The sequence below is a fragment of the Gallinula chloropus genome (assembly GCF_964237585.1).
Source record: "Gallinula chloropus genome assembly, chromosome: 1".
Lineage (NCBI taxonomy): Eukaryota > Metazoa > Chordata > Aves > Gruiformes > Rallidae > Gallinula > Gallinula chloropus.
The window spans coordinates 52535290-52552052 of NC_140085.1; the positions used below are offsets into that span (position 1 = coordinate 52535290).

At 41.1% G+C, this 16763-nt stretch overlaps 1 protein-coding gene across 1 annotated transcript; it reads left to right on the top strand.

Moving 5' to 3' along the window:
• Positions 1 to 3739: 3739 nt before the first annotated feature.
• Positions 3740 to 16107, top strand: DEPDC4 (DEP domain containing 4; the record flags this gene model as incomplete). The annotated part of the gene is made up of 9 exons (XM_084263753.1): positions 3740 to 3827; positions 4693 to 5116; positions 5641 to 5792; positions 6323 to 6506; positions 8421 to 8647; positions 11411 to 11553; positions 11779 to 11904; positions 13436 to 13514; positions 15890 to 16107. The coding sequence occupies 9 exons, from the start codon at positions 3740 to 3742 to the stop codon at positions 16105 to 16107; spliced, it is 1641 nt and encodes a 546-aa protein (XP_084119879.1).
• Positions 16108 to 16763: the final 656 nt, after the last annotated feature.

Consider the following 16763-nt stretch of genomic DNA (forward strand, 5'->3'; position numbering starts at 1 on the left):
AAAAACCAGAAGGTTTCCCAGTTCTCTCACAGGTGGGAACTGTAACTGCTAACCAAGGATCCAGCAGGATATAGGCGTAACCCACAAAACCAGGAGTGAAATGTAACTTCCAGGCTTTGCAGTTACACATATTCCCACTGTGTACATGTATCCGTGTGTGCGTGCCTGGGAATTAATGCCATTGCTAATACTCCTCCTCAAAAAAAAATTCTGAATATCTTGATCATTCTTCATTAGATTTAACAAAGCAATTAAGGACGTAGAAATTCAACCAATTCTTGAAAACAGGTAATTGAATAAAGCAGAGAATCTATAAACTGCTCCCATGAAGACCTTGTATATCAATATCAATCAACAGAGAGAACCAAATCTGAAGGAAATTAGGCTCTTTTAATTCCACTCATGGAACTACACATTTTCTGAAGGGAAGGACTGCTTAAGATGCCAGGGCAGCAAAAAAATAGATATTTATTATACAGAAGACAAGCAAAAAATCTGTTCTTTCCCACATTCTGTTTTTCCAAATACAAGCTCAAAATTCAGTATTTTATTCACCAAATTGCTTGCATTACTATTTGTATGAGCTAAGTATTAACCAGCTGCTGCAGGGGAAGGAAACAAGAAACCATCCTATTATGCTTTATTTTAACAAAATTGTACCAGGAAATTTTTTACATCACCTTGAACTAAAAGACTGTGGTAGCTACAATTTAGTTCATCATTCTAAACTGGAGCTATAGGTATTTCCAGCTCTCAGAGATTTTATTCTGCAGCTACTCCATGGAGCAAACTCTATATGCTAAAGGACTATAAAATTGATCCTAACGAGTTTAAGACAACCACAAATCTAATTTATTTGGGTTTTCAATCTTGTGCTTTTTGTATTGTTCCACAGACTGATCAAACCTCCTCTAGTACCAGCGCAGCACAACCCTGTGTCAGAACTCTCAAGACTAAAGTGATGCTTTGCAAAGTTAATTGCAGAAATATTATGAAGAAAACGCACGTGCAGGCATGCTCAAGTTCCTTTCCACAAACCTGAAAGGGAGCTTCTCACTACAGGTGGTGGAAAAAACCGGGTATAGTATTGATTAAATCAGAAGTGCCCTCTGCTGACAGTGACAGACTAGCTGAAGGGAGAAGCCTGGAAAAGCCACTAGGTGAGAATGTTAACAACATTCCAGTGTCTGAAGGGCGAGGATTTAAAAGTCAAGCCTGGTAGGCCCTGTCCGACCTGTTCCTCTGCAGCTTGACAGTAGGCAGGGAACTACTGTTTAATTTAGCTACTGAGTAAGGAGGGCTGAGAAACTTCTCAATAAGCAGCGTGGGTCTTCAGTTCACATCCATCTAACAGTAAATGGGTAAAATCCTCTCATGTCAACATTTTGATTGTAATACAAAGAACTTATTTCGCTTTATAAAAACAATTGTTACCACCAATACCAGTAAAAACTGAATATATGTCAAAGGGAGCAATCTATCTGGAAAACCCATGCCAAAAAAACCCAAACAAACAAACAAAAAAACCTTCTAATACAACAAATCATGATTATTTGACCTTATTTGAAATATGCAACTTCAGTTCTCAACCACAGAAAACCTGGTCTGTTAATTTCTTTTAAGAAACAACTATTTATAGAAAAATTCACAACCACAGAACAACAGTCAGTCACCCACAATGAAACCTGAAATTCAAGTTAAAAGGTAATAAATGAGAAAAGTACAAGATTGTAAGAATAAAAGCATCCAGACAAGCAACACAGGACAAGCAATAAATTTTAAGAACTTTGATTTCTTCCTGTTTGAATTTCATGGGTAATATTAATGCTACTGATAGCAGTCCATGAAAGGTGGAATGAGTCTGGAGAAAAGGAGGCTGAGGGCAGACCTTAGTGCTCTCTATAACCACCGGAAAGGAGGTTGTAGTGAGGTGAATGTTGGTCTGTTCTCCCAAGTAATATGTGATAGGACAAGAGGAAACAGCCTCACGTTGCGCCAGAGAAAATTTACATCAGATATCAGGGAAAAAGCTCTTCACTGAAAGGACTATCAAGCACTGGAACGTGCTGCCCAGGGAAGTGGTTGAGTCACCATCCCGGAAGGTATTTAAAAGACATGTAGATGTAGTGCTTAGGGACACGGTTTAGTGGTGGATTTGGCAGTGGGGGGTTAACAGCTGGACTTGACAATCTTTTTCAACCAAAATGGTTCTATGATTCCAACTCTAAAAAGAAATCTGGATGGTCTATGTGTTGTTTTCATGAACTCCCCTCACAACTGATAATGGTCTTTATGCTGATGTACATCAGCAACAATATGTCAGCACAATGACAACCTATCTCTTCGCCAACACAGCAATAAGAAATCAGACAAAAAATTCAAAATATGGAAGTAAAGGTAGATCCAAAACAGAGTCCTCACTCACCACTCTTTAACTCTCACTTATATAAAAAACCCCTGTGCAATTTAAGCCTATTAATTTATCCACGAACTAACTCATAGCTTAATCTGATATGTGGATACAGGTGTATACTGTGCAGCAGTGCATCCATCGTACACACTGCCAGTATTCTGACCTACAACAAGCTGGGATACCCCTCTGTGAACCAAGGCAGCAGGCAGGTGTTTCATGCCACCTAACCTGAACTCCCATCCCATTGATCTCACCCAAACAACGATGAATTGACAGGAAAAACAGGTGATGTATCAACTAAGTCTCATAATAAATAAATAAATAAATAAGTCATAATCAAGCTTCTGCATTTATTATAGAAACAACAGGAGGTCTAAATACAACGACGGACTGTGCACAGCGTAGCTGCCCTCGCTGCATGTCACCTTCGTGATTTATTTCTTCTTCCTGCATTTCGGTGCTGAGCCGCAGCCAAAACCCTGTCACAACCTCCCGGGGACGAGACCCATGCGCGGGGATCTGTCTGTCGCCTGCTGACAGGCGAAACCGAATCTATACGCTGCACAACCCCCTGGAATGCCTCCGGCGGGCCAGTCAGTGCCCACCAAGTGTTTACTGTTTTTTACACCGAGTCCGGACTCGCACCGTTCAGCCGAGAAACCCCCGGCAGCGGCGCACAGGGAATCCCCCCCCGTCCCGCTGCCCGAAGGGCCGGTGACTGCTCAGTGCTCCGCAGGGCAGCCGAGGAAGAGCCCGCCTGAGGCGGGCGGCGGCCGCGATCAGAGGCGAGCGGCGGCTGAGGCAGGTGATCCGCGATCCGCCGGCTCGGGCAGCTCAACGGTCCCCGCCGGGCCCTGCTCACGCAACGATGGCGCCTCCGGGGCGGCCCCTTTTCCCTCCGCACCCAGCTCCGGGCTCCCGGGACGCGAGGCACCTGCGGAACCAGCGGGCCCTGCCCGCCCCGCGCAACGCCACTAGGCCACGGGCAGCTGCTCCTGCCCCCGCGCGCGGGGGACAGGCCTCTTACCTGAGCCTGCGGGAAGCTGCCGGCGCAGCGCCCGGCTGTCCGTCTTCTTGTGGGCCCGGCGGGCCGCCTGTCACGTCGGCTCCGTCTCTCGCTCCGACCCCAGCTCGGCCCCGTCCCGCTCCAGCTACTCCATAGCGACGGCGACAGCCACAGCGCCGGAGGAGGGAGCGGGGGGGGCGGCCAGAGCGCGCCTCACTTCCGCCCCAGAGGGGCGGTGCTGGGGCGGCGGCCGGGGGAGGCGGGGGAGGGCGGGAAGTGATGCACTCTGCTGGCTTCCGCCAGCCGCGCTGGCCGCGGTTATGGCGGTTTATTTGACTCCGCGGTTCAGGAGGCTCCGGAGTCAGAGCGAGTTGGAGCCGCGGCGGAGGAGCGGGCGGTGGCGGCGAGGTGGGGGAGGGAGTCGTTCCTGGTTCGTCGTTGCTGGGGCTTTTTCTTCCGCAGCCCCTGCGGGGCTGGCGGCGCCTCCGAGCCTCCGTGGGGAGCGGAGTGGGATGGAGGGGTCGGCCCGCCCGTCGGGAGGGTGCGTCCGGCTGCCGGAGCCGCGCGGGGGGCCCTTGGGCTGTGGTCGGGAAGGAGCCAGCGCACGGGAGGAGAGAGGGGCTTCCTCCGGCTGCGCCCCCAGACGTCGCGGTTAAACTGGGCTGGCGCTGGGCAGAGAGCTGCGCCTCAGTGTTCGGAGCGAAAGGTTGGGGTCAGGCAGGTGTCATGTTATTGCAGGTTTGTTCTCTGCTGAGCGACATGTGGGGGAGAAACCGAGGAGTGGAGGAGCATCTCCCCGAGGAAGAGCGGCTGAGAGACCTGGGGGGTGTTTAGCCTGGGGAAGAGAAGCCTTAGGGATGTTTCATCCATATCTACCTGAAGGAAAAGTACAAAGAGGATGAACCCCTGCTCTTCTCAGTGGTGCCCAGAGTGGTTGCAGACACTCAAACTTTGGAGACGCTCAAAAGCTGTCTGGACGTGGTTCTGGGTGGCCCTGCTTGATCAGATGAACCCCCAGAGGTGCCAGGAAGCCTTAGACATTCTGTAACTCTAATGAATTCACGTGTGTGTATACATACATATAGTACATGTGGTAGTAACAAAAACCCAGCTTCCTCACCTGTTCAAGTGTCTCTTTGTTCTCTATTGTTGACTCTACTCGAGTGGGTGTGAATCAACTTACTAAAAGGACTGATTCATGAGGTATTATCTTTCTCTGCCTTTGTTAAAGCTTTAGAAACATCTATAAAACTTTCATACCAATATTTTTCAGATTGCGATGGTCCTTTTCAAGCAACTCAGCTGTGGAATAGTATTATTTATGCTCTTCACAGTCAGGTGGAAATCAAAAGGCGTAGGCAACATCTGAAAACGTATAAAAACTGTTTCACTGGCTCCAATGCTGTTGATGTGGTACTAAGCCACCTTATGCAAAGCATGTACCTAAGCTGCAATGATATTTCTCGGCTGAAGGGAGTCCGTGTGTGCCAAGCGTTGATGGATCACAAGGTGTTTGAGCCAGTTGGAGCAAAGCTTCACCTGTTCAAGAATGAGAAAGAAATGGAGTTTGAAGACACAAACACTAGTCTCTATAAATTTGTAAATAGCAGTCCCAGTCCTCTTCTTCCGAGAAAAACAGACAATGAGAGCTTGTCTCCTGAGGAAATCTGCCAACAGAAGGCAATAAGATGTTCCAAGTGAGTTACTCTGAACTAGTCTGACTTATTGTTTGGGTTTGGGTTTTTTTTTTTTTTACTAAGGTGGGTTAACTGTAGGCAAAGTTACATCTGTGTAACCCAGGTATTGGAGACATTTGAAAACTATGTGCCGGTTTTGCCTAAATCTCAGATGCTACCTAATATTTCTTGGTAATGCTGAACTGCCTTGATCTGCCCTTTGTTATACAGAATAGAGTCTGGCACAGTAGCGTGAGCTTAGGAATCATTTTGCAGTCAGTTGTGCTGAAATCTGAGAATTAGTATGAATGAGCTACTTGCTGGAAGTTGCTAAAAAGAAATGGAGCTAATAAAGAGTATTTGGAATCAATACCCTTGCCCTTTCCACAAAGCAGATATGGATGATTAGTTCCCTAGCAGCAGGATAGACTCCAAATACAGCAAAGCCCAAATGTCCTGATTTAACAGCAATTTAGGAAGTGACAAAGATAAATGTGTCTTGATTCTGTTTGTTACAAATCTGATATATTTTTTCCCCTAAGCAGAATGAAGTGTGAAACAACACTTTCAAATCCCTTAGCATTAGAAGCAGCCGATAAAAGGAGGGTAGAAGAGCTTCTTCAATCAATAAATGTTCATGCATCTTTACCTCCAAAGATCATGGTTAATGAACCAACTCATCTGCTTTCAAAAAGAGGCGAGTATTGAATTTTTCTTTTAAAAACTTGATCTTCACTGTATCTACTTGAGTGAGTACTCCATTTCAGTTAAACACTGCCCCTCAGAGTCCTAAATTTAACATGTCACTAATGACACAATAGCTAAATGGGTAAATAGTCATAGTAAGTAAATTGTCGGAAACAAAACAGGATTAAGTTCTGCAGGGTGGTGATACTCTATTTATGCAAATACCACTTCAGAAGGAAATGGGTTTTAAGATTAAGTACATCTTTATTATATGATTCCTTGGCTGTTCACTTGTCTTTTCTTGCACATATTGCTGATTAGCAATTGTAGTGTGATGGAGAAGAGAGATTTTTCTCTTTAAAGCCTGCTTTCTTAGCAGTCCTATTTTGATCTCTTCTTCCACAACACAGAAACTTCACAGCATGCTGTTACCTCGCTTTCTTTGAACATATAAAACATTATTGACTAAAAGCCAAGTTTAGTGTTTTACCTAACCTGGTTTCTAAAGAGGGTTTTTTGTTTTTTTGTTTATGGCATCAGTGATAGAGGACGTCTGGAAACAGCAAACTCTGCTACGACTGCTGCAGTTAATTGATGTTCCACTTCTAGAAGATATCTTGGTGTCTTCAGTGAAGACAAAACCAGACTGTTTTGGCAAAGAAGACCTGATTATCTCAAATACTTTCCTTGACAGAGAGGTCACATGTAGCTTAAATTTGCCTGAGTAAGTTGCACATCTACAAATTGGATTTGTTAGCTTTGTTTTGCTCCTTAATCAATGGTTTGTGTTAAGTAAACAAAACAGACATTGTTACACTTGTAAACTTGTAGACAGGGGTGGCAGCAGTGTACTTTCCTGTTCCTGTTGATTGTACTTGGGCTGATCTCTATCTTGGTATCTTCATTAAAGGTACATGCTAAGGTATGTCTTCTCATGTGTGTATGTCTTAGCAGTGCTTATTTCTGTCCAATCCATACAATTTTTATCTGTGAGCTTGAAGTCAGTCTGTGCACCTAAAGAGACTCTTTCTTACAGTTTTTATGTATTCTGGCTTTAGGGAGAAAATATTAATGTTTTTACATGTGTTCAGGGTTTTCTATAAGCTAATCAAATGTCCAGTTCCAGACTAGGTTTATGGCTGGATGGCATCTTGGCTCCCTGGGGTTTTTTCCTCCCAGAATGGCTTAATGAATGCTTTCTTTTGAGCTTTATACTTGTACTTGATTCTTGGGTGCTTGGTGGATTTGTCTCTTACGTGGTGGTTACTCTTTATTATTAAGTGTCTCTAACATCTGGGTCTTTGCTAATGTAGCAGATGAACACAAAGAAGATGAAATGCATGCTTCATCACTTTTATTCTACAATTACTTAAGTGGTGGGCTGGAGTAGCATCTTTGTAGACACTGTATTGTTCAGGTCTGGCTTGTACCACGCTGAGAAATGCGAAATTCCGAGTATAAAGAATAGCCTCCAGCATTGCAAGTTGTTGTAGGATTAATTGTCCTCATTATGAGGAGCATAACTTATATCTCAGATTGTCTGTCTTCAGTTTTCAAATAGCATCATGTTAATGTTTTGAAATAAACAAATACCTGTTCTCCATGTAGGTATTTAAAAGCTGTAGTCAGATCCTGCTTTATTCTCCCCCTTTTCTAAAGGTAACTAGACTGTTTTCTGAATGTTTAACTTATAAAGATGTTTCCCAGTTTATTTTAGGACTTTTCTGTTCTGGATGAGGCAGTGTGATTACACTGCTTATGAGGTCATAACTAAAGGAGGTCATAATCCCCTTTCCACTTTACTGCATTACTCCTTATACCTCTTGGATGCATAAATGGACCTTGTCAGCTGCAGCAGTCCTAGCAAACGTTCATGTTTATCTAGCTGTCAGCAGCAAGCTCAAAAAAAAATTCATTCTGCTGTCCATGATTAAAATAAGATTGTGTGGATCTTAATTATTTATCTTTGCTGCTTCTCTTGAGTTATTGATTCATTTCAAATGATCTTCTATCCAGAGAGTCACATGAAAGTAACTCTCCCCCCACAGTTGTCTGATTTTAGATTTCTTCTAGACAATATGGTTAAGTTAGAGACATTTTCTTCTGACTTCCCTGCCTCTTTGAACAGTGAGTTTCCTACTTGAATTTTACACTCACATTTTTTCTCCCTTAGTTAAGCCATACAGACAACAGATGCTTAAGAAAACTCTTGATTCCAGAGTCCTCTGGGATTTACAGTAATGCATCCATTGCTTTTTCACTTGTGTTAGCCCTGCTGGGTTTTCGTAATTTATGCTGAAGTAATAGTGGTGTGGTGTTTGGCTTTACAATACTAGCTGTGTGGCAAGTGTTCAAGGGCCAGTGACAGTCTGGAATGATGGTTTTGATCTGGAGTGTACCTCAGGTGTATTGTCTCTAGCATAAGAAAACCAGAGAAGTGCTTATTTCAAGCAGGTCCTTGAACTACTCTAGTGAAATAAATTTCATAAGCTTGTTGCTTATTAAGCAGTTTAATACTGCAGTTAAAATATGTGACTCTACCTGTGTGGTTATTTCTACCTAACTTTCTTTAAAGGGTTCAATAAGAACAGGCATAGTGTTTTAAAGTAAGCACTAAAACTAACTTTTCCTTCCACAGGCTTGACAAATGGCTCTATGCTGCAATTGAATGCTTGGAGTATTTCCCAGACCAGTTCATAGTGATGGTTACGCAGCAGTTACCTCAAAGCACTAACAAACCAAGCAGTTTGAATGCATACAAGAAGATTCTTTTTGACATTATAATAAAGTATTATAGTCAAAAAAAGGACTCCCTTCTTGCCACTCAAGATCTTGAGATTCATTCAGGAATTATAGAACTTCTAGGTAAGACCAACCTGGAACAACCCCCCCCCACCACCAAAAGAGCAGTGAAAGCCTTATAAAGGATGGAACTCAAGAAACATTAATTGATTGAAACATAACACCATTTGCAGATGCACTTTAACATACAGGTTGGAAAGGAACTCTAGGGGTCGCTAGGCAGAACACCTGCTCAAGGCAAAGACAGATTGCAAAGTCAGATGAAGTTGCACACGGTCTGCTCCAGCTGAATTCTGAAAATCTGCAAGGATAGAGAATCACCAGCCTTGGGGGGTAATCTGTTTAAACCACTCTCACTGTGAAATTCTCTTACTGCTAGTCAGAATTTCCCTTAGTGCTCCTTGTGACCAAGAACTTTATAGCAATGATTTTTACTATTAAGTTTTCTTCTTAACCAGAGTAAGGTTTTGCAGGTCCTGGACTTTGAGCTATTTTAGAAATAGAAGTTATTTTAAAATATAAAAGGGGCTGTTGAGATTCAGGCTGTGATTTCTATTGCACCCCCAGAAAATCTCCATCTTACCTGCAAATGTTTACAAGTAAACCTGAAAGGTTTAAATACAACTTTAATATGAATCCTACCCTAAATATGTCTCATTACTACTTCAGTTCCATAGTGTTTATGAAGTGTTACTGAAAGTTTTGGTTTTTAGAGAATCATGACAAGCTTACTGTAATAGGAGCCCAGTTGGCCTCTGTAAAAATTGGAGTGGTGGAGCACTGTGGCCTAAAAACCTCATGAAAATTCCAAAGGCAATATTTTTATCAGAGGTATTTTGCTAAGGAGAGAAAAAAATGAACTAGGTGCCATGAAAGGGAAACTATGGCAAAAATATATAATTTATCCATAAAAAAAGAATGCTAATTTAAAATAACTGACAGGTAACTTCTACTAAATGTTCACTTAAATTGAAGATGGTATAGTTTATTTATGCACTTTTAATACATAACTGATATAAACTCTTATTATAGAATATTACTGAATTAGGGAATCAAAGCAACCAAATCCTGCAGGTGAAGGAAAAGACAGTGTCAGAATTACTCTAATGCTTTGGTTGCCTTTTCTGTATTAAGCATCTGTCTGCTCAGTCTAAACTACATGACTTTAAATGTCCAGGGCTACTCTGCTTTCTTATTCTTGCTTTAATTTTTCACCTCTTCCAACTTGCATAGGACTACTTTGCAAGCAGTTGTCATGCTTTATCTAATTATCTTTGATGGAGTGGTAACCATAATGTCAATGTTGGGAAATGATTCTTTGTTTGGATACATTAGTTTGTGTTCTTGGGTCCTCAGCTGTGTTCTATATTGTACTAGATCACTGTTAGGAGATTGTGCTTAACTATTTTAAAACCGTTTTTCCCCTTTCAGCTCTATAGAATAGAGTATGGCCATCACTGCATAACAATTTCCATTCTAACAATTTTCAAGTAGAATCCAGTGCAGTTGGCCTTACTCTGCTGATGTTCTGACTGTAGTGCAAGTGATAGCTCAAACTAGCTGTGAACATCTACATTTAAAACACTTTCAAAATCAATGTGAAAAGCGCTGCAGTTAACTAAGGTACAGCTTCATTTTTTATGTTAAATCAATGCATATACAGTTATAACAGTGTTTTTTCTTGGCTGTTAAGCAGTTTAAGATGGCTGTTAATGCAGATTTGTTCTGAAGGCAAGCATCTTGCCGTGCTCTTTGCCTTAAAAATAAACCCTTCTAGAGTACTGTGCTTATTTTAGATGAATGCAGTTGGTCAAACTAGTCCATGAGGGCTTTTCTGAACCTTTTTACTTTGGAACTTTCCTTTTTATTTTTCTTATAGTCTGTTAAAGTAACCCAGTGAAGTTTTAAGCACAGAAACTCATAAATTCTTTTCTAGAAATTATTTAAATTCCTGTCTGCACATCTGCGCTTCTATCTGTTTAACTTTGGTGATGCTCTTTCCTGCGTTTTTGTCTGCCCTTCTTTTGGAAAAGGGTCACTTACTTGCTCTTTCGATGTTCTTTTTAAACAAAGATGGTTTCAAATGGCTTGTTATGTACCCCGGAAAGTCCCAGATAATTTCTTGTAAAATATAACCTCTGTCCCAGTAATAAGACAGAGGCCAGAAGAATCATACATAGGTTCTAGTCCTGTATCCGCCCTCATCCTGAGAAAGCTGCTCGGCTATTTGATAGTTCTTCACTTTGAAAGTGAAGATAACTAGAATAGCCATCTAAAGGGTTTTTCTAGGAGACTGTTTCAACTTTATCACACTTCCTTGAGAAATCTTATAACCTAATGGCATAAAAAAAGGCAGCTGTATAGCAGCCAACCACAAAAAAAAACCCTGAATCCCAACTAATCAAAAAGCAAAATAAAAAGCCAACCCAAACAAACAAGCAAACCTCAAAGCAATGAGCAAGTTAGAGTTCTTTGACTCATTAATGACTGAGATGAGTCCTGGAATATAATGCAAAGATATGTAAACACCATCAGTGCAAACATCACTTTGGTGTTTGCATGTTGTACACAGAACATAGTAATGCTGTGTATACGTTGTCCAAGTATGTCTGTTCCCTGACTAGGTGTGGGGCAAAGACTTCAAGCTTACATTCATTAAATGCTGTATTAAGTCTTGTCAAAAGATTTTAGAAGTGACTGAGATAACCTGCTTTGTTCAGAGGGGAAAAAAAAATCAAAAATTTGATTAATACTGGAATTTAAAGATCTATTCTTGACTCTGAAAAGGAGCAGTTGTACTGCATACACTGTTTTACTCCATTGCAGAAAAAGGAAAAACAGATCAAGCTCTGGAGGCATCACAACTTTATTTAAAATTATTAGCACCGAATATCCGAGAAGAACTACACAGGTTCCTGACATTTATAGCCATTGCATCTGAATCTGAGGGATACAGATTACAAAAACAAGTAAGTGTCTGTTATGCCTAGTGTGGGGAAGCAGCACCTTCCTGTAGTAAGTAAAGCAAACTTTTTTCCTCTGGTTAGAAGTATTCTGTTTATTGCTTTCCAGTGTGATTTGTTTTGTAACAAATAACAAGATGTTCTTCCTGCTGATAGCATGCTGTTGTGCTTAGTCTTTGCTCACACACTGCAAGTAAATCTCATGCCAAATCTGAGTGGTTCTTTTTCTAGTTTGACAACAGGTCAGTGATCATCAAGACGTGCACAAAGTTCATCCTACAAAATAAGACCCTGTCAAAACCACAGGCAGAACTGCTGACTCAGTTTCTGGTGGACAATCACTCCGAGCTCTTCAAGGTAGCGTTTTCCTTACCTCATCGGCTTTGTCATTCTAAATGCCAAATGCCATAACGTGCCTTTTTGGAGACAGCAGGTCTGAGGAGCAGGGTTTAGTGTTCCATCTGTTACAGTTCAATGGTACAGTCAAGTGGGGTGAGAAGCTATTTCAGACTATGGAGGACAGCGCTTTCAGAGCTTCGCACTCCTTTCTATATAAGGTTTCATAAATATCCTTATATGTATTCTTTATGTATAAGGATACATATATGTTCTCTCTCTAGTTGCATCATTTCTGTTAAGAAAACATTTGAAGTATTAAGAAATGTTTGTAGAGGCCTTTTGGCACCTTGCTTCTGTATGGCTTCCTCCTAATTTTTTAGGCTTCTTAGTGTCTCTCCTTGTTAGGAGGCTACTCACATACTCCAAGTGGTATATAATATGGCACGCTCTGGTGCCCCAACATACATGCAGAGCTCTGACAACTCTAAAGAATTCCTTTTGGTATTTTGAAATGTTTATTTTCTTTAATGTAGGAGTTAACAGAACCACAAAATGAAATGGCCTTTCTCTTTGACTTGATAGCTTATGTAAATATGCAGATATATTTTACAGTCTCCTTTTCTTTACCTTCCATCATACTGCCATACATGTGAAAAGATGCAACCTTCCCAGAGGCTATGTTGACTTTCTGAATTCAACCAGTATATGACAGTTTTGATGCTTCTCTACTATTTTCCTCACTATAAAATTCCTGATTCAAACACTGTATTAGATAAATAATCTCTCTCAGTTGTTGTAAGATAGCTGTAAAATGCTCTAGACATTTATTGTCCAGTTACAAACATGCCTCACAGAAGCATTGATTATAGTTTCAGTAAAATAATAATAATTTTAAATTCTTATACAACACATTAATTTCCATTTGTGGCCTCAGCTAGAGAGACACAGGAGACATTTTTGGGTTTTAATTAGCTCTGGTTTAGTTTGCAAGTATGAAGTGGTTAGTGTGAGTTGTGTATGTGTTAATATACAACCAAAACCAAATACTTTTTGTTGCTGGTGGTGTTAAGGGCTCTGACACTAGGATTAGGGCTTTGATTCATGATCTGATTAAGGTTCTAATAGATGTCTTGAGCATAGACTTTGATTCATGATCTGATCTGGAGCCAGATCTGACAAATGAAGTGCCCAGTGCTTCGTAGCACTGACAACAGAGTACATGGCTCATTCCTGCACAACTGCAGCAGAGCCTTGTGTATTATATAAGCTGAAGTCAGGTCAAGGTCTACCCTACAGTTTTTGCCATAGTGCAGTGGAAAACAACATCTAGAACACCTTGCCGCCTCTTCTTTGGCCTGAAACATTGGTGATAAACGTACCACATTTTAGTGTGATTTTTGTGAGAGACATTGAACGTGTACCTCAATAAAGGTAGCCACAGATTCTACTGGAATTAATCATGTGATTTTTGATTGTCTGAAAGCTTTATATTCTCAAAACACAGAAGTATTGGTTTTGTAATGTTTTTCTTTGCTGATTCTATTTTCAGACTCCTTTAACTCTTCTGGAGCTAACAAGTAGGAGACTTGAGAGTTTACTAGAAGGACAAGATCCAGATATCGATTCAGGTAGATGATGTCATGCACATTTTTTATAAAAAAACACTTTATAGAAATCAATTTATCGTGAGTTGACTGTAACTTTGCATGGACTGTGTTCTTCTACTTTATTAGAAGTGAAGCATTAGGGTGACTAGTGACTAAATCACCAATAATTATCTACTCTAAGCAAAACCCTGATCTCTGAATATTAGAGAACAAAAATTCTATTAATTATCTACTTTAAACACATCACAAAATGTTCTTACCAAATAATTCCTTCTGGAGAAATCAATGCAAAATGTGTTTCCTGAAATGACTTGCTTATTTGGTTTGTAAATTTGATGTGTTGGGGTTTTTTTAATTTATTTTTTTATTTAGGAGCAGCATTCTTATTTCTGCTACAAAACACCCAAAAATTCTCTTAGAGCTCAATAGTTTAAGGTTCTAATGGATGTCTTGAGTATAGACTTTAATTATTTAGTGTTTTGAAGAGCTCTCTTCCTTTTCTGGGTAAGCACAAAGTTTATCAGGAACCTAAAACTTACAGAAGGGTAGTGTAGCCTAAAAGGAAGGCATTTGACACTTGGTGTGTATGTAGGATTTGTGTTTTCCAGCTCATTTCTTTTACGAGCTAACATTCCATCTGGCCTTGCTGCCAAAAATAGCTTCCAGCACTGTGATTAAAAGGATTGGCTTAAATAATTGAATTTTTCTCTGACTCTTTAGCTCTTTCCTTTTGAATTCTGTATTGCCAGTGCATTATGTGCTCAAGCAGAGAAACCATTAGGGAACTGGATAATACTTTAAGTTATTGTGCTGTTTAATATTACATTTAATAGAGCAGCTGTCTGAGAAGGGGTTTTGGTACAGAATCTTTTACCATCTGTGTTGGGTTCTGGGATGTGTCCAAATTGCTTACAGTTCAGTGGCTATTGTGTAGCCAAAGAATAGAGAGATGAGAACAGAGGAGGGAGCTGCAGGTCTGCAGTGTTTTTGAAGCCTGCATGATCTCCATCAGTAGGTTGAAACTCCAGAAGTTGGTAGGGAGAATATAGTATGGGGTTTGTACTTCAGTTGTCTGTTCAACCTGTAAATGCGTATAGATTCCATCTGCTTGTTGAAATAGCTGTTTGATCTGATTGTAAGCTCTCCAGCACAGCGTGTCCTGTGTTCTGGTGAGCCTCATTCTGGTGTCATTTCCCCTTTCCTCATGAAGGAGGCAGGAGGAAAATCTTTCCTGAGAGCTACTTGAGCATTCTTAGCTGGTGAACTTCGAAGTGCAGGCAGGAGCAGGAGGGAAGGCTGGGGGACCCTGGTGAGAAAAGGACTCTAGCTATTGCAGGAAGGTAATCATTAGGTCTGCTGGAAGTAAACACTGAGGGACCTCTGGGGTTGTTTTTAATCTAGTAACTGACTTGAAACCCCTGGACTAAAGGATCCACCCTGAAGTTTTCAGAGTTAATCTCTTTGCCAGAAGTTGTTAAGCTTTGGCTTTTGAAAGAAACAGGTTTTCTTGACCTGACAACTAATGTTTGACAGACTTATTGTAAAAGAAGGGAAGGACAGGTCCACATGAAGATTCTGGCAGCTCAGGTTACCAGCACACTCTATCTGAAGCCTCAAGAAGATGGTGTCTGTACAGAAGGAATAGAAAGATATTTTTTCCCCCCCTTTAGGCAATTAACATGTGTTCAACCAACTTCCTCGCTAATGTGTAAAGTAGCTGAATGTCAGTCTTTCCTCAGGCTGGAACCCATCTGTCTAATAGTGGGGCTTCAGTCCTTGCAAGGGCAGTACTCCACAATGTGTTTGTAGCTAAATAGTACTTTAACTGGCGTGTATCTCAGGCTCCAGTTCCTTGCTCTGTCCTCACCCTGAACTGCTACCTGATCCACCACCTTTGCTTCTGGTGCCCAAACTGTGCTGAGCTCTCTAGTCACCTGGAAGTTCCTGAATTGTGTTGCTGAACTCAGAGCTGTGTTGCAGAGCAACTCTTTTCCAAAATCTTTATTCTCTTGCACTGAGCACTGGGCCTTGCTACACATCTGATTGACTCGCAGGGGATCACAGCATGGTGAGAAGCGCGTTCTTGTCGTGTGTCGCTCTTCGTTACGGCGTCTCTGCAGGAACCATACTGGCTCTTGTCCTGCGGGTCTGCTGGCAGCACAAAACCATTGGTGGTATTGCAATCGTGACACTGCTCTTTCATTTGTATTTTTGCAATTAATGTGTAGATGTTCATCCATGCTCACTGGAGGACCAGGTATGTTACATTGCTTGTAGAGATCTGTAATCTGACGTGGACTGGATTATCAATATACCTGCGTTTCTGATTGTATTTTTTAATCAGGCTCTTTACATGATACATTAAACTTAACCTGAACCTCTGGTTTCTTACAAAGGCTTCACCTTCTGTCAGCGTGTGACAACTAAAGAATATGAAGATCAGAAACAGCAAACAAATCAGTATCTTCTCGCACTAGTTCAAGAGATGAACAGTGACCCCACTATTCCTTTGAAGCAGAAGAAGAAATTAATTAAAGAGTTCCGAAAGTACCATTCTCTCATCTACTGCAGTGGTTGTAAAACTCCATGTGAGTCTTGTACTCTAAATGGTTAGACATCAATACAGCCTTGTTTTAGAAAGAGAGGATGCATATGAAAACTGTTCGTGATACAAACCATTTTCTTCTTATGTCCTTACATCTTCAGTTACAGGAAACTACAAATTACTTTGCTGAAAAGCATTAATTATAACTAATAATGCTTTTAAGCAGAAAGTACTTAAAAGTAATTAAGTTGGTAATAATGGTACACTACTTGTGCTGCTTTGAGTTCAGGGGTTTGGCACTTTCTTCCTTCTGTCCCCCTACCTACACCACAATTTTCTAGCTGAGCCAAGTTTACATTCAGAGCCATGCTTCAGAGCTATACTAGGGTTGATACCCAGTAGTGTTTTTAATCTTTTCTGTCTGTAGTTCATAACCTAACTTTAATCTTAAACTGTAGTTCATGACTCCTGTGACTGTCTTAAAAAATTTACAAAGCGTGTCAAAAATGTTAGGAGCAGGTCAGCTGGATTTGAATCTGTCAGGGGAGAAGCGGTGTGTGCTTGCTGTTGGCATTTACAGCCTGCTATTCTTTCCCCACTCTGGCACATTGAGCTGCTGCTAATCTGTCAGTTACACAAAAGCAAGTAAAAAATTCAATTTTGGAAAAAGAAAAAAAGGAGGAAGAATAATCTCTGTTTAGAGCTCTTGCTGTACTTATCCTCCT